The 24268-nt window shown below is 36.0% G+C and overlaps 1 protein-coding gene across 1 annotated transcript; it reads left to right on the plus strand.

The window, feature by feature from the left end:
* The first annotated feature begins 166 nt into the window (after positions 1–166).
* IntS11 (integrator complex subunit 11) lies at positions 167–23425 on the plus strand. Its single transcript, XM_083111981.1, has 13 exons — positions 167–304; positions 2820–2917; positions 6744–6929; positions 7731–7946; positions 9683–9804; positions 10966–11137; positions 12290–12508; positions 13150–13263; positions 14910–15041; positions 18627–18809; positions 19995–20137; positions 20676–20805; positions 23295–23425. The coding sequence occupies exons 1-13, from the start codon at positions 277–279 to the stop codon at positions 23346–23348; spliced, it is 1797 nt and encodes a 598-aa protein (XP_082968107.1). The 5' UTR covers positions 167–276; the 3' UTR covers positions 23349–23425.
* Positions 23426–24268: the final 843 nt, after the last annotated feature.

A 24268-nucleotide genomic window follows, 5' to 3' on the forward strand; every position in this document is an offset into this window, starting at 1 on the left:
TCTAAGCTAATCGTTAAATTTAGTATGGAGTTCAATTTCATTTAGAATCGCAGTCTGGGTTCTAACATTGTATACAAATTCTGTTGTGCTGTATACAATAGCTTCTCAATGTTCGAGAATTGAATTGAAACGACACCGTAATCGATATTGAATTCGATATATACAAGAAGAAACGCCGGTAAACTGGTAAAGAGCTGAAGGCAAAAATAAATAAAAATATAGGTTAAAATAATATGTTAATTGTGAAAATACAAAAATACTGAGTGAAAAGCGAAAATGCCAGATATTAAAATAACTCCTTTGGGTAAGTGGCTGTATTTGTACTTAGGGTTTCAGTTAGGAAAGTCAAGAGATAAGTTTTGTAAAAATATAGGGTATATAGTTATTAGAAACAAGTAATAAAGATGTATATTTAAGATAAAATGCACATCAGATGCCTTGTGTCAGTTTCTGTATTAATTGCACGTTTCATTCTCTTCGACTTACTTTATCTTATATAAAGTACTAATTCCATTAATGTACGATACATGATTGTCCTCCCCTCTAATTTAACAAATTTTCTCCCCCTGTGCCGATTTGGTGGTTTTAACTCGACATTGAAGGTTAGTAGGGCACGGAAATACTTCTTTACACAACAACTTTGTTTAAATATGCGGTAATTATGCGATATCACCCGAACACCTCTCACTCATTTATTACATTAATTTTAACATTGATTACCTATTCTGCATTGCGGAAGATTCTTTAAGGTGAAGTTATGCCTTTTTCCATAAAATAGTGTCAACTTTTCATATTACGAGTCATTATTTGTCTTGCTTGTTATGCTTGGGTAACAGACAATGTGGCGTGCAGTTGTGCTTGTGTTTTGTCGATTTGGAGTGGGTATGCAGTGTTTCAACCTTCTTAACCGAAGAATACCTACTTTCGTGTTTATTATGTCATCATAAACCATTGACGGATAGCCCCCAAAACCATTGACGGATAGCCCCAAAAACCATTCACGATAGCCCCAAAAACCATTCACGATAGCCCCAGAAACCATTCACGATAGCCCCAAAACCATCCACGATAGCCCCAAAAACCATTCATGATAGCCCCACGGACCATTTCCGGCAAGGTTAGGTTAGATAAGCATAGTTAAAAAAAAAATAAAAAAATTCTCGTAAAAAAAAAAAGGCACGTTTGGAAACACTGCCGAGACCGCGTGACTTTCGACGCTCGCGCCATCTGAACATACATAATGGAAACAACAGCCTAATGTTACAGAAGATGCAAGTTCCCTACGTAAAAACTGATTATTTATTGTTCTGCAGCATTCTATGGTGAAGTTTTTAGTTTCCACGAAATGATACAGAAAGTGATTTCAGTAAGTAGTTTCTCCTGTAAATTTGAAGAAATCCGTTCGGGCGATATCAGACAGTTACCGAAGTTTTCAGTTTCCGCGAAAGAAAATACCTCGAAGAACTTCGACAATCCTACAGAAACTGATTTCAATAAGTAGTTTCTCCTGTAAATTTGAAGAAATCCATTCAGGCGATATCGCATATTTACCAAATATGCTCCATGGTGTAACAATTTCAGTGTTAGTCTTTGACCTTTGAAGATATTGGGCACGAGTCTCACATTATTAATTTGGAGCAATTTTACAATACCGGACCATTCCCCAATTTCGTTCATATTTTGCATACTTAATGATTTTGGGCTCCTAATCACGAATCTGCAGTTAATATTTGGGGGTCACGTGTAGAAATTCGAAAAAAAGGGGGTTCGGGATCGCAACCGACAATGCACGATTGCTCATTATTCACCGGAAGATTTATGTTTCCCATACCTAAGAAATGAAATTGCAACCCCAAATTTTAACTGTGTTTGCCTAACCTGAGCTAACCTAACAACCTTACCGCGAATGGTGTGTGTGGCCTGTGATCGCAACCGACAATGCACGGTTGTTCATTATTTACCGGAAGATTTCAACAAAGATGGTCAAATAACAAAATCAACACGTCACCCCCACATGCTAACCAAGGATACTTCATCGGGATTACATATTTTGTGAGTATAAGAAGTAGGATAGAAATTACAGCTGTGTCCGGTATTGTAAAATCTTACCATTTATTTATTTATTTATTTACCCTATGTCCATCTACTTTATGACTCCATGTATCACTCACGTGGCATGAACTCCAGGCCAGAAGGTTTGTCATTTCACCGTCCCAATGCTGAGTGATCTGTCTCCTGTAACCAATTCTTGTCAATGGTTCCTACTCAGACATGTAGTTTTCACAGATTTTCAAGTGAAATTTGAAGGGGGGATTCATGCTCGAGACCAGATATTACATGATCAGGTGTTGGGAACAATTTAGGACATTATTTTAATGCAAATAGCCCTAAACCTGACCCATCGATCTAGCTTAATAATGAATCCGTTTAAGGAATTAATACCCCTTCACACCTCGCATCACATGATGTAGCAGCAGCCATTCATATACGACATTCCAAAATGACAGTATACGAATGGCTGCTAGCAAGGAAATAATCACAGAATTATAAAGTAGTGAAAAACCATTCTCCTGAAAACACACAGTAAGTAATCACTAAATCTGAAGCATGTGTTAACAGACATAAATAAGAATCGAACCGTGTTAAAATTGTATGTGTTCCATGATTCATCTTGAATTGAGGAGTTATTTCCTTCCCACAGCATTATAAAAATGCATGAATTGTTTCTTTAGATATTTGTTAAGTTAAACCAGTTTTCTGTGAAACTCATTTGACTGGATATTTATTGGAATTTATTTTTTATGTATATATTTTTGTAGGTGCTGGACAGGATGTGGGTCGCAGCTGTATTCTTTTGTCCCTGGGTGGCAAGAATATCATGCTAGATTGTGGTATGCACATGGGATATAATGATGAGGTAATGCAACATTATAATATATTACACAATTACCAGTGTTAAAATTTCAGTAACAACTTTAAAACAGGTTTGTTTTATTGAGGTTTTTTATCCAATCATTTGATTACATTAGTTGTGATACAATGGGATACAAGAGTTGTGTTGTATCCAAGAACTCTTGAAGATTCTTCATTTTCTTTATATCAGAAAAGCACCGCAAGCAGAGAACACTATGCCATTTGAATGAAATAACTTAAAGTGACGTTACAAGCAAAACATTACTTGTTAAGTATCCCGTGCCAAAGCATCAGTAGGGGCATTCCAGTATTGCATGTGTTACATTTCACACATAAAATGGAAGGTTCTAGACATCACATTGAATTAAAATATTCATAATGAACTGATTTCATAGAATTATGAAGTATTTGGTGCTAACAAATGTAGAAAACTTGAGCATGATGACATGGCCTGAATGCATGAAAAGCATTAACAAAAAATGTGTTACATGTGTGATGCTTTAAAAATGCAGCAAAGTTTGACTTCATTTGTCTGTGAAGAATATAGGCTACAGATGTTAGTAGTTTTTGTTGGTGAAATATACAAATTACGTGCATTCACAAACATCTAAACCTTAATACAGTTAAAAACAATAATTTTCAGATTGATTCAGTTTGTTATTTACATGTATGCCCCAGTAGCAGAATATGATATTCTAGGCATTCAATCTCTTTTTGGACAGGTCTTGCAATAATGGTGCAAAATTATAAACATTTCAAATTTTGCATAATTTGCCAGGATAATTAGGCTCAGTGAAGGTACAAGGGTCACTGTTTATATTTTGAGCCTAACAATGATAAAACAGGAATTTGGCATTGAAAACTGCTTTATTGTTTTTCGAAGTATTCTCCTTTATGGTCAATACACTTTTGCATTCGTTCGAACCATTTGTCACAGCAGTTTTTCCAATCTTCTTGAGACACCTCCATAATATGGTTTTTGAACGCATCAAAATCGTTGTCCACGCAATTTATTCTTGACATTCGGGAACAAGAAGAAGTCATTGGGTGCCAAATCAGGACTGTACGGCAGATGACCCATCAATTCTATTTTTTGACTGTTCATAAAGTCGGTTGTTAGATGAGATGTGTGACAGCTGGCATTGTCTTGATGAAGAATGATCCGACGGCGTTTGTTTGTTTTCCGTATTTTACCGAAGACCTCTGGCAAACAAATTGTTGTGTACCATTCAGAGTTGACCGTTCTACGTTCCTCTAAAGGCACAGTTGCCACATGACCAGTTTTCCCGAAAAAACAGGTGACCATTTGTTTCGATGTGCTTCGAGCGCAAACAACTTTTGTTGGATTGGGTTCATCTTGAAACACCCATACAGTCGACTGCTGTTTACATTCCGGCTCATATGCATATATCCATGATTCGTCACCTGTTACAATCTTATATACGTCTTTTGAAGCACCACGATTGTATTTATTGAGCATTTGTTTGCACCAATTGACGCGAGCGTCTTTTTGAGTTTTTGTCAAATTATGTGGGATCCAACGAGAACATACCTTTCTCACAGCTAAATGATCATGTAATATTTTATATATGCTGGTGGAACTAATGCCTACGGTTGCCTCAATCTCACAGTATGTCACATGACGATCTTGCAGTATTAGGTTTTGCACAGCATCAATGTTTTCTTGAACAACAACTGATTTTGGACGACCTTCGCGAATCTCGTCGGTGAGCGAATGGCGGCCACGATTAAATTCGTTATACCAACGTTTCACAGTGGCAAAGAATGGGGCTTCATCGCCAAATGTGGGAGTAAGTTGATCGATGCACTCTTGTCTTGATAATCCATGTCGAAAATCGTAAAAAATCATCGCACGAAAATGTTCACGAGTTAATTCCATTTTATTGTTGTCGCGCAATCTCCAAGGCAACATAAACAACACAAATGAAGCTATTGACAAAACATTTGACGTACGTTATAAAGTAAAGTAAAGTGTTCCCCTGTGCTTAGCACCAAGCCATGAAGGCGTATAGTTTGAAGTACGTTATGGTCAATAATGCCAGACGATTCCGTGCAAACGTTAAATCGTGCCTAACTTCAATCAGTGTTGCCAAGGCTCAAAATATAAATAGTGGCCCTCGTAACTTTTTATGCACACCCTGCAAAATACCCAGACTTGGGGAAATTATCGACTGGCATCTGGGGTTAAATTTGAATCGGTGCTTTCTGATAATGATACCAACTCATCAGGATTGGGATCTTAGGGTTGTAAATTATAAAAAAAGTCAAGCTTGCATAAATTTATAGGACATTCTTTAATAATAGTCCTGCACCATGGCCATGCAGTCTAAGGTGTCATGCTTTGGGCTCCGGCTACAGGACACGCACAGGTTTGAGTCTCCTGGGGGAACAACTTTTCTTCTGAGATTTCGGCCTGTGTATGGGACTGGTAGCCAACCACCATCGTGAGGAAATTGGGGAGCTGCGAATGAGTATCATAACCCGGTCATGGGTACATACAACGACGACTGTGGGTTTGTCGTGCTGACCATACTTCACCCTGCAACTGGTTGGTTGATCCCTCACCTCTGGTGGGAGTGAGGTCGGCAGTTGGTAGGTTGGCCCTGACCCTCACGGGCTGTTGCACCACAGGTTGTTGTTGTTATTATTGTTTAACACATTCGGGTCTGGCCTCATAATACAGCATTGTTACCTCTGGTCTGCGGTTTTTGGTTGTTTTTCAAAAAATCATAAATAAAATATTTTTAATTTGTTTTTATTTACCACATATTTCTTAAATCTACAAAACTTCCTCTTTTCAATGAACAAAAATTTGTTAAATTTTCTTTTCATTTTCAGACATTTTTTAATATTTTTTTCAGCAATGTTTTGTGAAGAAAAAAGTACAACATTGTAACTAATGTTAATATAGAGATATTTTTAGTTCGTAATCTGGAAATTTCAATAATTAACTACATAAACTATCAATACAGCTTTTGAATCTAGCATAAGAATACTTCTTATGTGCACATAACAAAAAATAATTACAAATTACAAGTGATTATCTTTTGTATGAAAAAGTGTCTGCAGAACAGGACCAGACGATGCATCAGTAGGTTCTGCGTCATCTGTAAAAATTAAACAAATAAATAAATAAATAAAATAAATTTTCATTTGACATACACTATACAAAATAATAAATGGAAAAACTAAAAATACATCAGTGCATGTACTAGGAGAATCAAGTAAAAGGCAAGATGAATAGACCCCAAAAAATTACCTCTTCTCACTTCATTCATAAAATACTAGAGTTTGCAACACTGTTTATATTGTCGACAATAATTATTACGAATATAACCTACCTTCCAAATCTTCAAATTGATCTGCATCATCAAAATCGTCTCTAACTTCAAACTCTGAGGTGGAAACCTCTATGCAATCTGGATCTAATTACGCCATTCTAAACAATGCACAGTACATCAACGCGACAACAAACAGTCGCAGGTACGAGATAAAAATAGCACATGAGTCACCTAGGGGTCGGAATTTCAACAGAGGGGCTTGAATGAACATGCGCATGAGACGAAGTACGAGCATAGCCCGTCGTTCAATCAGCAAAGCGATTGCATACCGCAGGACGGGCTATGCCCATCGTTCGTCCACATTGACTTTAAGTGCACTGCGGGCTATGCCCGTTGTGAGACCCCAATGTGTTAATAATTGTTAGGTCATCAACTCTTCCAAACTCTAGTTATAACATCCTACATGTGACATAAGCTGTTTCACATATCTAGCTCAGTTGAATGTATTTATGTATTAATATTTTGCAGAGGAAATTTCCCGACTTCACTTTCATTGCACCAGAAGGACCTGTGACCAGCTACTTGGATTGTGTCATCATTTCCCACTTTCACTTGGATCACTGTGGGGCTTTGCCATTCCTTACTGAAATGTTTGGCTACGCAGGTCCAATTTACATGACACACCCAACAAAAGCAATAGTGCCAATTCTTCTTGTAAGTATTGATTTGTTTTGCACTATTTAATTTCTAAACAGGGCATTCATTGTTTATATAACAGTTAATGTTTCACAAACTTCTTGTTTGCATCATCAGGGCCATTGGAGTTGGAAAAACACTTGTATTGTGTTACTACATACTATGTTGAATCAGTTCCAAGATGGTTAATTGTGTGTTATTCACAGAACACAGCACAAGATCTCTAGTTGCCGATTTGTTTTTCTTTTCTTGTATGTACACATTACTTGCATTGTAGAATTATTTCTCTTGTAGTTTACGGTTCTTACAAACACGCAGAAACATCATTTTTTATTACGCGGCCATGTAAAGAAATGTAACTATTTTATCTGAATAATCAATATAATAAAGAAATGTAAAATAAAGCAATAGAATTATAAAAGTAAGAGTTGATTTAACTGATAATGAATATGGACAACTTTATTTCACATCAATAGTGGAAGTCACATAATATACAATCTAGACAGTAACATCTAGCAATAAATGTTGAAAGTACAACACAAAAACAAAGAAATTGCCACAAAAACACAATTTTTAATGTAAGATTTCAGGACAACACACACTCCCTTCATCAAACATTTATTCTTTAGTTTGAGTAATGCCAAACAACATTATGAAAGGCCATGTATTATAACGGAATTAAGCATCCAGACCACAATAGAAATTCACATGTACTGCATTTTTAATCTCCTTTTGATTATGCGTTTATCACGCTTTTATTACACACTTCCCTGTTTTTCCACATGTGAATGAAAAAAACAACATATTTTGTTCTTCCAGGAGGACATGAGGAAAATTATGGTGGAGAAGAAAGGTGAGAGTAATTTCTTCACTTCTCAAATGATCAAGGATTGCATGAAGAAGGTCATTGCAGTAACTCTTCACCAGACTGTCATGGTAGACAATGAGCTTGAAATCAAAGCTTACTATGCAGGGCATGTGTTGGGAGCTGCTATGTTTAGGATTTCCGTTGGTTCTCAGTCTGTTGTGTACACGGTAAGTGTGGTGACTATGGATCCTAAATTAGTGCTGAAATTTTTATTTTCAGTAATGGTCTGATGCCTGACGTCAATTATTATTATTATTATTATTTAATTTCGTACCTTAATTCTAGGTTTGTATTCGTAAGTGTAGTTCGGTGTTCCCACTGACTTGGGAGTCCTGAAAACCATGGAAAAGTTTGGGAAATTCATGAAAATTTTTGAAAACCTGGAAAAGTTAGAGAATATAAATAATATTAAGCATTTTGGTGAATCCTGTGGAAGTTCGATTTCATGTTTTTCAGGGACCCTTAAATAAAAAATATAAAGAAGGGAAAAGCATTGGGAAGTGATGGAACTGAAGTGCACAATTGGCTTTTTTTGGGTATATAATGTATTAAAAAGGAGTTAACAAAAGGAAAAAAGTAGTATTATACATTCCTAAGATAAAAGCAAGATATGCAGTGAAAATATATGTCAGATTAATAACCTTCTCTTCTGGTATGGATGGGAGATTTGAATTTAGACATCTGATTGGGTAGGGTATCCATTTACTATGTTAATTTGCACTATGTTGTTAGTTTTAGAAGTCTAAGTTGTAAAACTTCGATACGGTCCCAATGGATTTCTTCATTTTTACACAAGAAACTACTTACTGAAATGAGTTTCTGTAGGAATTAGAAGTTCGTGGGGGTATTTTCTTTCATCGTGGAATCTATTTCACCGGGAAATCATGTATTTTTGAACAGAAATATCTGCGATGCATAATTGTCATACCTTTCATTTCCTTGCACTACGTGAACCAAATGTTGCGAATGTTTGATGATGTAACTCCCTGTCAGTGTTTCCAACCATGCCATTTTTTTGCAAGAAGATGACAATTTTAACTATGTTTGCCTAACGTAACCTAACCTAACCTTGCCATGCATGGTTTGTGGGGCTAAGCGTGTATGGTTCGTGGGGATTTTTCGGTTTCTGGGGCTATTCGTGCATGATTTGTGGGGCTATTCATGAATTGGGGCTATCTGTGCATGGTTCATGGGGATTTTTCGGTTGACAAGGTTAGAAACCCGGCATACCCAATGATGATGTACCACGCTAGTCAAGCTGTCTCGCCATATTGTGTCTTACGAAAGCGAAATAAGGAACAGCAATAATTACTCCTCTTGTCACAAATTGAATTTATTTTCGTGAAAAAAGTAAAATACCACCTTGAAGAATTTTTCGTAATGCAGAATACGTAAGTATGAATGTTAAAAATGACGAAAGAAACAAGTGAGAGGCGTTGGGACCATACCGAAGTTTTACCATCTAAGGTAAGGAGGTGGTGTTTTATTGTTAGAGATCAAGGGACAAAGAGTTCTGGGTTCGTTTCATAGTGGAGACACACAAAGAATGGTTCAGATTCCACTTTAAACCTTGTATCTAGTCCCAATTAACCCACCAGAATAAAGTGTACTCAAATTAAACTTTATCAAAGTTGCATATATTTAGATATCAAAACCACTGTTTTCTCTTACTTTGTGTCAATTTATTGTTAAATTTACAAATCTTGGGAGGGGAAGGAACCATTGACACAAAATTACACATTGGAATTCATTAAAGAATATGTTTCACATCTCACAGGATACCCAGGTCCAGAATGGTATCTGTCAGAAGTGACTAAATGCAAATCTGTAGGATTAATCGTAAGTGAATTGTAATGAACATTTTTCATTGTCAGATATAATGAAAGAGATCTTTTCTTTGCAGGGAGATTACAACATGACTCCAGATCGCCACCTTGGTGCTGCCTGGGTGGATAAATGTAGGCCTGACTTACTAATTTCTGAATCTACGTATGCTACCACGATAAGAGATTCAAAGCGTTGCAGGTATGAAACAATCAGCATGTGTTTACTTGTAGTAACAAAGCATCTGTTCATGAAGGTAGCAGCTGTAGGTACACCCAGACCAGGATTGAAAAGTTTTGTAGATTTCAGGCAGATTAATAATTAAAAATCAGTATTTCTGAAGAAATTCATTTGGTGGATGTATGTGAAAATTATAACAATTCAAAGTAGTTCACAGTAATTTTAATTTCAATACATAAGTTTTCCATGTACCAGGGTTTTGCATTAAAATATTCATAATTTCACATAGATCATTTAATTACAAACTCCATATCTGCCCACAATTTTGTTGCAAAAGTAAAGAAAATTATGCATTTTATATAATTTCTAGGATATTTAGACATTTTTGCAGATTCTATGAGACACCCAGAAGCTGGAAAAGTATTGGCCAGTATCAGTGATGAAAAATTTCAACTGATCAGCTCAACTCTAACATACATATATATCAATGCATATGGCATGTAGAGTAGAATCTGATTATTTGGGTTTCAAGGGACTGTGTAAATAACTTATAATGTAGAAAATGCATAATATACAAAAAAAAATTATCTTATTGCTTCATTGGAATCAGAAAAGTAAAATGTATAGAATAGGAAAATGTAAAATCTAGATTCTATTATATATCTTCCAGATCTCACATAAAATCAATGCTTATTTATGCTGAACATGCATATTACTGGTTTTTCTTATTAGCAAGAAGTCATATTGGTGTACAGCTTCTTTTCAGTATATTATTCTAATTGTTTAACAGGTTTTTTTAGAAATATCACCTTTGTCTTTATCAATAAACATTTACTGTATGATGTTTCAAGTATATTATTACTGAATGCAACTTCAAGACTGAAATTTTACTTGTCTAAATTTTGACCAAAGTTGTGTTTGACAACAAGTAGATGCCTAGCTGAAGCATCATGAGAAATTTATTGAACTCTTGGGTACTTTTTCACCAATCTGTTGCGTCAGTGTATATCAAGTTATTGATAGAATTTTAACTTCTACTGAGTAGAATAATGCAAATTTCAAATGTATCTCACATTACAATAATTACATTTGTTAAATGAAACTTTGTTTCGGATAGCAACTTCTGTTCTTGTTAAGTAATATGCTTGAGGATTTTAAAATCATGTCCTCATTTTGTTTCAGAGAAAGGGACTTTTTGAAGAAAGTGCACGATTGCGTGGATCGTGGTGGAAAAGTCCTTATTCCTGTTTTTGCTCTTGGGAGAGCTCAAGAACTGTGCATTCTTCTGGAGACCTATTGGGAGAGGATGAATTTGAAAGTGCCCATATATTTTGCAGTGGGTCTTACAGAGAAGGTAAGTTATTTGGAACATTAACCACTCAAGGAGTTACCTGGGAAAGGCATTCCGATGCCAGCCTCTCTTCTATGCTGTACTCTCTGGAAACTGTGTTCTTTCACCCACAGCCAGTGCAATCAATCCTCTATGAGGTTGGGTGTTGCATCTTGTTCACATGTGTGCTGAATATCAGTCTCGGCTTTTATCATTGGCATAGCACGTTTAATTCTTAGGTGTGTGTTTTACTTTGTTTTTGATAAGTCAGCCAGTCAGTTTGTTGGTCTACATACCGGTACTTTATTAGAACAATACTGTAATAAATTACTGCTATCTTTGACCTTTCCAACAACTAATGGACGCTTTACTTGAAGTAAATTATTGGCCAGCTTCATGGTTTCCAAGTTCTTCAACACACAAAAATAACTTTATGTTTAAATGCTGCATCATATGATTGATGGTTCTGTTTCTCCATTTTTAATATCTGTTAATTGGCAACTTTACAAAAGTAGACTCACCGACCAACTCTTTACTGCAAATAACCCATTTTTCTTTGTTCCCCTTCATACTTCACTGCTAAAAATAAACTGACTTCTTGTGAAATGTGTGGTTCTTGTCAACGCAACAAATTTAAAGGGAAGAAAATTTCATTGTGGGTGATTTTTCTTACTGGTATTTCAATAAAACATCGAAAAAAAATGTTAATTATTGAAATTAGCAAATTCTCCCTTCTATATTACACTAATACCATGGTATATTTATACGTATATATACTCGGATCCAAGGTGCACCTAAATTTTCATCATCGAAAACAAGAAATAAGAGGTGCATCTTGGATTCAAAAGAATATAGTAATTAATGTTATATTCAGTGCATGTTAATATTGTTTGTCAGGCTGGTACTTTTAAACCAGATGAGGCAAGTATTGGAATTTGTAAGGTCTGCATTCCAAACCAACGAGAACACCCTGCCTTTGTAATATACTTTTCTTACATCAGCTTTCTAATTTTTACTAGTAATTCAACAATATAGCATTTTTTTTCTGCTCCTTTCTCATCATCTCCTTGATATCATTCATTTAGGGTTGCAGGTTTTTATTGTTATTATTATTATTTTGTTTATATGATGGTTGTTTGTAGGAAATTTATAAAGATCTTTCTAATTGTTTAACAGGCTAACAACTACTACAAAATGTTTATTACCTGGACAAATCAAAAGATAAGGAAAACATTTGTGCAAAGGAATATGTTTGATTTCAAGCACATCAAGCCATTTGACAAAGCATACATTGATAATCCTGGTGCCATGGTTGTCTTTGCTACACCAGGAATGCTTCATGCTGGTCTCTCTCTTCAAATCTTCAAGAAGTGGGCACCAAACGAGAATAACATGGTAAGCTTATATTCCTCTGTTGGGAATAACTCTTGGCGCACATAAAAATTACTGACTTAAAAGTTTAAATTGAAATTGAAGATTTCATTAATTCCATTCAGTAATAATACATTACGCTGAATTGTGATCACTGTGCTAAATTAATTTTGGTAGAGAATCTTGTTCTCCAGGCAACAACATATGAATGGATTAAAGTATGGAATTTTTTTGTATTATGTACAGTACTTAGTATTTGCATTATTGAACTTCTTGACGTCGAACTATGTTTTTTTTTAATATTATTTTTGTAGGGTTGCAACAGATTAAACAGTATTTCATTATTAATTTAGACATGTTGATGAATTGGTAAAATTACCTATAATGTTACTAATTTGGTATTTCTATGAATGGCCTACAATTGAATGGAAAATGTTATTTTTTAATGAACTTAAAAATGGATGGAATGTAACTATTGGATTTGCTAAATTTTATATTTTTACTGGATGAGTATCAGAAAAAAATTGTATTTGTTCATAGCTATTGTAAATTATCTAGAAATTTTGTACAGGTGTTATTCAATTATACCCAGTATGAGAATAGTAGAATGCTGAAGTTATCAGGAGACATGTGACAGGTAGAAAATGTGTACTTCTATTTTCCAGGTGATCATGCCTGGCTACTGTGTAGTTGGAACCGTAGGACACAAAATTCTGAATGGGGCCAAAGTGGTGGAAATGGAGAACAAGCAGATAGTTGATGTCAAGTTATCTGTACAGGTAGTTATTTTAATTCTTTATGGAAGTAACCATGTATTGTTAATGTTGGAGCATAATTGGAAAACCATAATTGGAAACTTAGAAGAAATGGGGGGGGGGGGGATGCTTCCTATCATAACAGGTTCCCCTGATTAGAGAAATGTAGCAACCCAGAAGCAATAACCTCCTTCGTCGGCCATTACTCTCTCAACATTCAAAGAATGCTAGGTCAGTATTAAATCAATCCTCCTGGTTGATTGGAATTATGTTGCTGATCAACTGGTATTAGGGAGCAATAACCAGGGGGTAAGAAAAAAGGATAAGTGACAGAGTAGCAGGCGACGTGGGGTCTTTTTGCTTTGGATCGAGGAACGAGAAACATCGGGGAGCTTGAGCGAGCCTACATAGTGCAATTCTAGGAGTCTTCTCCGAGGAACTATTCATCACCGAATAGACAGGTAACCTCCTTCTCTAACCATGTTGACCTAAACTACAGGGTGTCCCACGAACGGCGCAACTGGGAATTAAGAGTGGCGTTACTTTGTAACCGAAACCTGTACATACATAAGTCATACACCAAATGTTAGCCCTGTCCAAGTAGATATTTTTAAACATAGAAACAACAAACGGGGTGCAGTGTTGCCAAATGTAAGTGAAAGTGTAAATTTATTTTTCCACAAAGCATGGAAAATTTCATGTCAAACATTCGTACGGAAATTTGGACGTCAATTTCTACCTTGGTTAGGTGGACTATTTCACCATCTATAGTTCAGAGAAGAAAACCGATCGTTTTCGCGTATAGCCAATCCTGAAATTTCTCGTAAAGGTGTACCGGTCCAAATGGGAGTTTTAAAAAAATTATGAGGTACAGTGGCAACACTGTTGATGTTTGAAGGCAACAAAAGGTGTGTTTAGTGATGGTCTATGACATGGAAATACTGGAAACAGGAAAAAAAGAAAATTTTCATTTCTTTTTTTGCTGTTTCCAGTATTTCCATGTCATAGACCATCACTAAATTTCGCCACTCTTAATTCCCAGTTGCGCCGTTCGTGGGACACCCTGTAGAAGATATAAACCCAAGTTCTTAGTGTTGTGCCATTTCCATGTGTGAAAAGTAACCTCTCGCCCATTACCATCAAGTTATCTGCCAAGGGTGAGTGCTTACCAGTGAGGATGAATGAATGACAAAACTACATCACCCAAGCATAATGGTTAAGATTCTTGGTTTGATCCCACGAACCTCACAGTTCATTACGCTATGAGACTTTGAAATCAAGAGACCTATCAAATGAGCAAATACTTGATCTCTTTTACTATTTAAATTTTTTATGCACACCATACATATGGTCATACCACCTACTTTCAATAGACTACCTTTTCACTCTCCTTGGTGAATTTTCATGAAGTTTCATTATTAATTTAATTTTATTATGTTCTTAGCTTGCTACAAACTCATAGACTGACATTGTATAGCAGTAAATGCTGTTCAGATCTTCTATCCATTTTTAATCTGGAAAGAAACAATAATGTGAAGTAGCCGTACTTGTGGTAATTTGACCTTATATAGAACACTGATATTTAACTTATTAAATATCCCCCCTTGTAAATAATGATAGCAATTGCTACAGTAGAACATTGTGAAAGTACAATTATTAATTTGTTGCAGTACATGTCATTTTCTGCTCATGCTGATGCAAAAGGAATTATGCAGCTGATTCAGTACTGTGAACCAAAGAATGTGATGCTTGTTCATGGAGAAGGTGCAAAGATGGAATTCTTGAAAGAAAAAATCCAACAGGTGAGTGAATCCTCTTCCAGTTCTTCTTCAGGGTCAGCAAATAAATAAATAAAATAAAACAGAAACTCTATGGCTTTCCATTGGTTGACACATGGTTAATGTGCTGAATCCCATCACCGCTGTTGTGCGACTTTCAAGACTGGATCACACTACTACTGATTTTCAAGTAGCTATCCAGTGCCCTCATGAGGCTGGGACAGCACTGAAATTTTGGGTGCTCCCACCGGGAATCAAACCCAGGACTGTTTTGCACTAAATATGAGAGTGTCAAACATTTGGGTATGCAAGAACCCTAAAAGAAAATTAAAGCAGTATTGTGATGGTAAACATCTTATGACAGAATCTGTACACAAGTCCCAAGAATTGTGTGTTCACAACACCACTAGGGTCAGAGCATCAAGTCCCTCCTGATTGGCAAATCCTATGTACGAGGTGCATCCAGAAAGTAAGTTTCCCTATTTTTTTTAAAAAAAAACCAACACAGTTTCAGGAAACCATTTATTGGCAACAGGTACAGCAAAGGTTCAGCTATTTTTCAACATAGCAACCACCAGAATTGAGACACTTGTCGTATCGTGGTATCAACTTTTGGATCCCACTGTCGTAGAACTCTGCCGCGTGTGACAGACATCTTCAGCTCTTTGTCGTTGCCAAAACGCTCACCGAAGGACAGGAATTTCTTGAGGTGCAAGAAAACGTGAAAATCGCTGGGAGCTAGATCAGGACTGTAAGGTAGATGATCAAACAACTCCCAGCCAAATTCCGTCAAAACAGCTGCTGTGCGCCGAGCCGTATGTGGACGAGCATTGTCATGGAGGAGCACAACACCTGCAGTAATCATGCCACGCCTCTTGTTTTGAATGGCACGTCGCAATTTCCTTAGTGTTTCACAGTAATGGTCAGCGTTCACCGTTTCACCTCTGGGGAGGAAGTCAATGAGCAAAATGCCCTTCCTGTCCCAAAACACGGTGCACATCACTTTCTGTAGCGACAGCGTCTGTTTGAATTTCTTCTTGACCGGAGATCCACTATGCCGCCAATGCATTGACTGCTGCTTGGTTTCCGGGGTGAAGTGCGAAATCCACGTCTCATTGCCCGTGACGATCCTGTCAAGGAAATCATCGTTGTCATCATGGTACCGTTGCAGGAATGTCACTGCTGCTCCTGAACGTTTCATTTTGTGTTCGGGTGTCAGGTTTTTCGGCACCCACCTGGCCCACATTTTTTTGAACAGCAGGCGCTGCGTGACAATCTCATGCAACACAGATTGCGATATCTGCGGAAAAAGGCTACTCAACTCCGTAATCGTGAAGCGACGGTTCTCTACGATGCGCTGCCGCACCAGCTCAACCAGATCATCAGTGATGAGGGACGGACGCCCACTGCGCTCTTCATCATGGACACTTTGACGACCTTCCGAAAACTGCCGACACCAGCGACGCACCATCTGCTTACTCATAATGTTTGGCCCATAGACCTCACAGAGCTGACGATGAATGTCAATTGGCGCAATGCTTTGTGCATTCAGGAACTTTATCACCGACCGAACCTCGCATGCGGCGGGAGAAGGAATACGAGCTTCCATTTCGGACCACTGCTGCCTCGTTACTGGCATGCGGCGGGAGAAGGAATATGAGCTTCCACTTCGGACCACTGCTGCCGGGCGGGATCTGTCCGCCTGGCATATGATTGATACGTCTTAGCTCTGCTGCGCATGCACAATTTACACGGCTCATTATGTTTACTTTCACGGGAAAAAATAGGGGAACTTACTTTCTGGATGCGCGTCGTACATCAGGGACATGAAGAATGAACTGTGCTGAAACTTGACGACTGAAAGCAGTACATTCTTAAGATATTATAATGTGCATCATTCACATGGTTACACTGCATACACAAAATTAGTGCTTAATATTGTACACAAAGGCATACTTTTTTTTGGTCATACATGTCTCAACAAAATCAAGTAATATGTGTGTCACTCACACAAAGTAATCTCTCCCATCCTGTATTTTAAGATTATTATTTTATCTGCCTCACTCTTTGTACTTTTAACAATGTTAGTCAGTATAATTCAAACTCAGTATCAGCGCAATAGGTAGCTATGGTGCTATATTGAAAAGGAAATTTAAATTTACATATACTGATGAATAGTGTTTATGTTCAAACAATAATAAATACCTTTATAAGTATTAAATTGATAAAAAAAACTAGAAACAACAAAAATTACAAGAGCATCAAATTATGCATTTGTTTACAAGAACATTTATAACATATCAATGCTATACATAAGAAGAAAATATATCTTTGTTATCTCCTTCCAGGATAAAGCAAGTCTTTGTATCTACAATTCTGAGCTTCAGTTTTCAAAATTCATCATCTGACCAAACCACATCCAAACGTAGAACATATAAGTGTCACTCTATGCAACCTTCCTCCAAGCACTCATTTGAGGAACTGTACCATTTACAAGCCTGCCCATTAAGGAAGATGAAAACAGATACCTATTCACTGCTTCAAAATCAACATGGCATCTTTTATACATATCAGTGTCATTCCACAACTTTCGAATCTTTATCAGATTATATCATGATCAAAGTTCATTCAAGTCATAAAAGGCTTCTATATAACTTAAACATCCAAGTTATTATAACATTGCCAAGTTTAATGCTTTAAAAGCAACAATTATTGTAGAAATATATAACCATCCCATATTGCTCTATCTGTCCTTATCCTTGTTCCATCTTCAGCTGCTCTTTTTTTCTCAAGTCACAGACAACTAGTATCAGAGCAACTAGTTCAAGCCAAATTTTTTAGTATGTGCAATCTTCAATTGTTTTTGTTTTATATTTTTGTCCATAAGTGCTTAACAGCTTGAATGCTTGTGTAGTAAATATACATATTTGCTCTGTTACAGCTATTTTTCTATGTATATCACAATATACTTATCTAATGATTACAATTACCATTTTTTGAATGTTGATACAAAATACCAAGTATGACATCATATTATACATTGAACAATTTTAAAGAGTTGACCTTTGTATATAAACCTTGATGCCAATGCAAATGTACACAATTTCAATAAATTTAATTATAAATTTGAAAGTATCATATCTTTCTTGTCTGAAAGAACACATATGATTGAAGATATTTGATTTTCATATTGCCAGTCAAAAGTAACTGTTATGACTAAATTAATATAAATATTGCACAAATGTGGAACTTTGAACTTAGCCTAACCATTTTCAAATGTTGTTATGACAATGTATTATTTTTATTGTCATATACTGTATATTGTATTTGTGTATGCTCTGTTAACATGCCATTTATTTAGTGTATTTGGAATGGACATAAAACTTACACAGAGATAGAAGTTATTGAAATTATGAGGGTGTCAGTGTACTTCGTTGGCATGGAGTGATAATGTCCCAGGCTCAATCTCTGATCATTGACTTTTGAAGAAGTTTTTATATATCCGTACATTAAAAACTATTATAATAACTATTTCATTTACACTTGTTTTAATATTGTATGAGAGGATTATTTGATAAAGCATTACTAACCACAACAATTATATTTTAGGAATTTGGAATCTCCTGCTACATGCCAGCTAATGGTGAAACGTGTCTTATCTCTACCACCCCAGACATTCCACTGGATGTGTCCCTCCCTCTCTTGAAGAAAGAAGCAGCCGAATATGATGCTCTTCCTCCAGATCCCAAACGACCCCGGCTGATGCATGGGGTCTTGGTAATAAAAGACAATGTAAGTACTGAAGTTTGCAAGTTACAATGTTGACTCCGAGTGAAAAAGGTCATAATTTCTTAACTTTGCGTTCAGTGTTTGAAACTTAACTGACGTCACCAAATCTTGTTTCCAAACTTGATATGTAGTTTATTTTATGATTTCTTCCTGCCACTTTTGTCTGATCATGGTTGAGTAATTAAACTGAAAATGTAGTCACCAAAATATACTTCAGTTTGTAAAGACCATGAAACAATTTTTTTCACTAGCATCATTATCAGAAAGTATCAGTTAAATTTTATTTGAGAGGAGTGTCTAGAATATTTGGGGGCAGGGGGTTGTGGTGTATGGATAAATCACTGATCCCACTGGCCTGGAAATTCTGTAAAAGTCTAGAGTAATCCTATTAGTGAAAAGTCAGGGAATTCTGAAAATATATATCCAAAACCCTAAGAAAGATGTTAAAATTGTTTTTGGCACTTGTCAGGATTTGGGAGTGAAATGAAATTCCAGTTTTTCTGAATCAGCTTGTTGATGGGAAATATTCTGTGGTTTATTTTTATTCATTTATTTTGAACAGTGTTGAATAAATATTATTTCGTTGAATAGCAAGTACATTTTATCACTTAAAAACTTGTTTGCTAACATAAAGCACCACAAAATGGTCTAGAAAGTTATTTTAGAATTTGCTTGGAAAACGTGCACAATAGTTTTTCTTGTATGTACGCATTGCTTGCATTGTAGAATTATTTTCCTGTAGTTTACGGTTATTACAAGCATAAGAAAACAGTTTTTCGTTGTTACGTTTCAGGAGAACACACGCTCCCTTCATCAGACATTTATTTTCATTTTGACTAAAGATACAGTTATAACAATGGTTAGCAATTTTTTAAACAAAAATAATCCGTTACATAATGGATGTTGTGAATGTTACATTGTTGTAATATAGCAACTTAACTGAAAAGAAGCAGTCTGAAACGTTACAACGAAAAACTGTTTTCTTATGCTTGTAATAACCGTAAACTACAGCAAAATAAACCTGCACAAGTAAGGGATATTTATTTTTTGGTGGGGAAAGGGTTAAAATGAATGGGAGTACGTTCTTAACATATGACTTGTAATTACATTTAAATGTGGCATGATTTATTGTTGAAATGAAAACTCTCAGTTGAACTTGAAATAACATATATTAACATTTGTTTGCAGTCTATGTGCCTGATGGATGTTGACCAGGCATGCCAGGAAGCAGGCATCTCAAAGCATCAAGTACGTTACACATCCACTCTTGCAATGGTAGATCCTGGGCCACCTACTAAAACAGCTGAAAAACTGTTCCACCTTGTTAAAAGGTATGTGCTTCCATCACTTAATATTTTCACCAGAAACATGTGTGGAGAAATATAGTAAAATATAGAAATACCATGCAAACTGTGTTAATCCAATTTGAGATAATATGAAAAAAAAACATTAAGGCTTGGGTCAATTTCAGTGAAGCCATTTTCGAAATTTGCTCTCCTTTCGAAAATCCACTGTGATATTCCAAAATTGAAAAAATACTCATGCTTAGAATTTCTTTTAGAACATTCACATGTTTTCATGTAGCTTGTCACAGTAGTTTAATAGGGTTACGTAGCCATGAAAGTAAATACTAAATCATATTAAATAACGAAAATGATTTCATAAGGAAAGAAACAATTTTTGTCACAAGTTTGACTCTGTAACTCATCAAGTAGAAGACAGAGAGCTACAGTTTTTTTTACGAATTACATGTTTCTTTAGTGCCCACGTACTTGCTAAATTTCATGAAGGTGTCTAATTCATATTTTATTCTTCAAGTCTTATCAACTCGAACAACTATTAATAATGTACAATTTCTTCCTTATATAGCCGCATGAAAGATTGGAATATCCAACTAACAGATGGTAGCATCTCAATTGATTCCGTCTTGATTAAAGTTGAAGTTCCTGAAGGGGAAACAGGAGACCAGAAGGATATCTTCGTTTCTTGGACCAGTCAGGTAATCCTTCATGATTAAACAACTCCTCAAGTCACTTTTAGCCCAACTAGTGGAATCCTAAGTGCATTTCCATACGTAATAGCTAGAGGCATGCATATTTCGTTTTTGACGAAAACATGAAATGTGAAATAACACATTTTAATGTTAATTTTTCAGGTTTCTGAAAGGTGTGAGGTTCATTTTCCTACCCTATTTTGTCACGAAATGATGCGAAATGAACTGCAAAATACGAAATAGACTCTTAAACACGAAATTTACCATTTATGTACCGACGCGACACTTTCTGAAGTCTGAAGTATCCTGTGAGTTATGCAATTCACGGAAAATTCATTAATTTTGCTGTACATATTTGAGAAGCAAAAATGGACTCCTTTATACAAGAATAAACTTAATATTCTGGTAATGACTTAATGTGCTATTACAAGGGATATGTTTATTTTGTGTAATAGTGCAGTTTTTATATGAAATTTGGGATGATATTCACATTTTTTTAAAACCAAAATGTCATTTTATATGGTGCTTTTTCACTGCTATAACAGCGAAATTTCATTTTATTTACCGCTTTTGAACCCGAAATTCACTCTGTTTTTGTACCAAAATTTGCTTTCTTATTTACCAAAAATGTGTGCCTCTAGTAATAGCAAGACTGCAGGGTGTAAGACCCTTTTTGCAAACACCCAAATGTCAACCTCACTTCTGTGTAGTACACCCCGGACTGCATTTTGCAGACTAGGGGAGCTCTGGCATTTGGACTCACAGCCAGTATAATCCTCTGTAGGGGGTCTGTTTTGCGTGTTGTCCATCTTTCTTTGTGATTGTCCGTTCATCTACTTCATCTTTTCACTATTTCTCCACGTCTTCCCAATTAGCCAAAAGTGGCAGAAATGGCAAGTAAAGTAAATCATTCATGCAAAAACTGCATTTGTGCTTATTTTGTATTCAGATTCATCATTGATGTCAGCTGGTTTCCGTGAATTAACATTTATTGTTGAATGCGAGGGACATTAAATAAATAAATGAACGCACACAGAGAGAGAAAGAGATGTGTGTGCCTGTACTGTATTTTTGTTCTTTATATCACTTTTCTGCCACTTTTGGTTAATTATGATGATGAAGATGAGTGATGGTTTGATGAAATTGATTAAAGGACATTGACATTGAACACCCATACTCAGATTGGTACTCGAACTCAGAAATTTCAGTGGTGAGGTCGAAGGTCTACCCAGGGGCGTAGACTTGCCAAAATTATTGGGGGGGGCCTCTGATCACTGAAATAAATTAATGAATGACTCGCTCTCCCTTATTTAAGTTTTGGCTTCAGTGTTCGGAATCTCATAAAAGCCCATGAATTCCTAATAAATATCAAAATTTTTATTCACAGTTGGAATGCAGAATATTAATTGTCCACGGATGGATATGTCACAAGTTCCGTCAACCATAATAGCAAAATATTCCCTACTTTTAATATCTGCTACCACGGAGCGCAAAACAGATCTCCCTAATATATCAATGATCTCGTTCTGAATGTCATGTGAGAGCCATTTTTTGTAGCCCAAACTACCCTAGTTCATGGATATCGTGTTTTGAAATTCTTTTTAGTAAAAATTTTAACAATACTCATAATTACATACCTAGTATATAGTAATAAGTCATGTGTTTTGCTGTCTCTGGTCATAGCCCCCCCCCCCCCCCCAAGTTGATGGTCTATAACATTTCAAATGTGTATTTATAGTTAAGTTCATGTGGCACAATTCAGTAAACGTTACAAGAGAAGCAAAAGAATACATTTGATCATCTTAAGCAAAATTATTTGGAGGGCTCTGCCCCACACATCATTAACTTTGGGGGTCTCGAGCGCCCCCAAGCCCCATGGAGTCGGCGCCTATCGGTCTACCACATGTGTGCATGCATTCATTGAACTGACACTTTGCGATAACAATAATTTGGTATCATCATCAGATCATCCCTAATAATAGCCAAATAATTCTGCGTAATAGGTATTAAACTTCAATATTTTTCTAGCATGACTTGTTCTCTTTAATCCCATGGGGGAGTGGAGGACTACAACAAAGGATCTCCAGCTATTTATTGTGGTTTCAGTAATAATAAAGTTTAAGGTGGTAGGGCTGTCACATATGACATCAGACTGTCTGTCGCTTGTATATTTAGTGGAGACAAGAATTCCCCATGTAAGATGTTTCCACTTTTAAATTCATCATGCCACCATCTCTTGTTGAAGTTGCACTCACCTTTCGCCTAATTGTCCACAACTGCTTATTTCGTAGCCAAGCTGACTTATCTGCAGCTACCCTCCATATCTGATTGTGCTCCATCATCCATAAGCTGGTGGGTGTTCCTGTTAGCTGTCAACTTTTGGTTTTTAAGTTGTTGGAGATCATATTTATATTCTTGGTATAAACATTTAATTATTTAAATAATGTATGTAATTCTATTTACACGTGTGCATGCAATTTATTTATTTTTTGCAGGATGAAGGCATTGGTAGCCACATATTATCCATACTGCAAGCAAGTGGAACGTAAATGTTCACGATGTGATATTTTGATGTGAATGTACACATGTATATATTAATTTGCAATAAACGATACTTTTCATTACATGCCTTTATTTTTTTTCTCATGGATGAAATGTTACTACTCAGTAAGTTGGATGAAAGTTTCATGTATTCCTCAGGCTTAGAAAATAATGTTGAAAAACTTTTGGATGCATGAAAAACTAGTTTTGAATGTATTGGTGCACGCATAAAAATGCTAAATTTTATTAATTATTAATATAAACCTCCACGATCAGTATAGCCTAAATAAAATATTTAAGACAACCAACAACCTTGATTTCTTGCAAATGCTTACGTACCACAGTGAGTGATTCTTTTCTGCACTGGGGCACATTGCAATGTCTATGTTAATGTCTTTTGATTTGGTTCGTGTTCAATCATTTATTGGGATTGTGTAAATTAATCAGTGCATGTTAATATCTGCCAACATAGACATATTAATGCAGTACTTATTACTGATAATTTTGCCAATCTAATATTTGTGTAGGAAGCCTCTAATGTAGTGCAAAATTCCTATTTTGTTATTACTTTCATGAATAGACCATGGAATTTGTGAAAACCTTACAAAGATGAGTACTATTTACATAAAAATAACTTGTGTCCATATCTGCTGCCGTACAGAATTTCTGGGAAATATTTTAACCACATATGTTCACACGTAGTAAGACCAGAGGGCCTTTGGTGTAAGCAGTCCTAATTATGCTGATTTATTTTTTCGAAACCATGGTACAATTAGGACATTTGAAAATGTTGAACCCCACCTCCAAAATGGACTTATGATGACAGTGTTGCCTTGTGATTCATAACAGAAAATGCTTCCACTGCACATTGAATGTCTGCTGTCATGTCATACACACCGAAACAAAAGTAAATGAGCTCCTGTTAGGG

This window comes from Lepisma saccharinum, chromosome 25 (genome assembly GCF_977018435.1).
Source record: "Lepisma saccharinum chromosome 25, izLepSacc3.1, whole genome shotgun sequence".
Lineage (NCBI taxonomy): Eukaryota > Metazoa > Arthropoda > Insecta > Zygentoma > Lepismatidae > Lepisma > Lepisma saccharinum.

What these genes read in the sequence shown, in the direction of transcription:
- IntS11 (XM_083111981.1), top strand. Translation starts at nt 277, where the DNA reads ATGCCAGATATTAAAATAACTCCTTTGG. An exon ending in ACATGGGATATAATGATGAG is followed by an intron (nt 2,918 to 6,743) that starts GTAATGCAACAT and finishes AATATTTTGCAG; the next exon opens with AGGAAATTTCCCGACTTCAC. An exon ending in CACCAAACGAGAATAACATG is followed by an intron (nt 12,509 to 13,149) that starts GTAAGCTTATAT and finishes TCTATTTTCCAG; the next exon opens with GTGATCATGCCTGGCTACTG.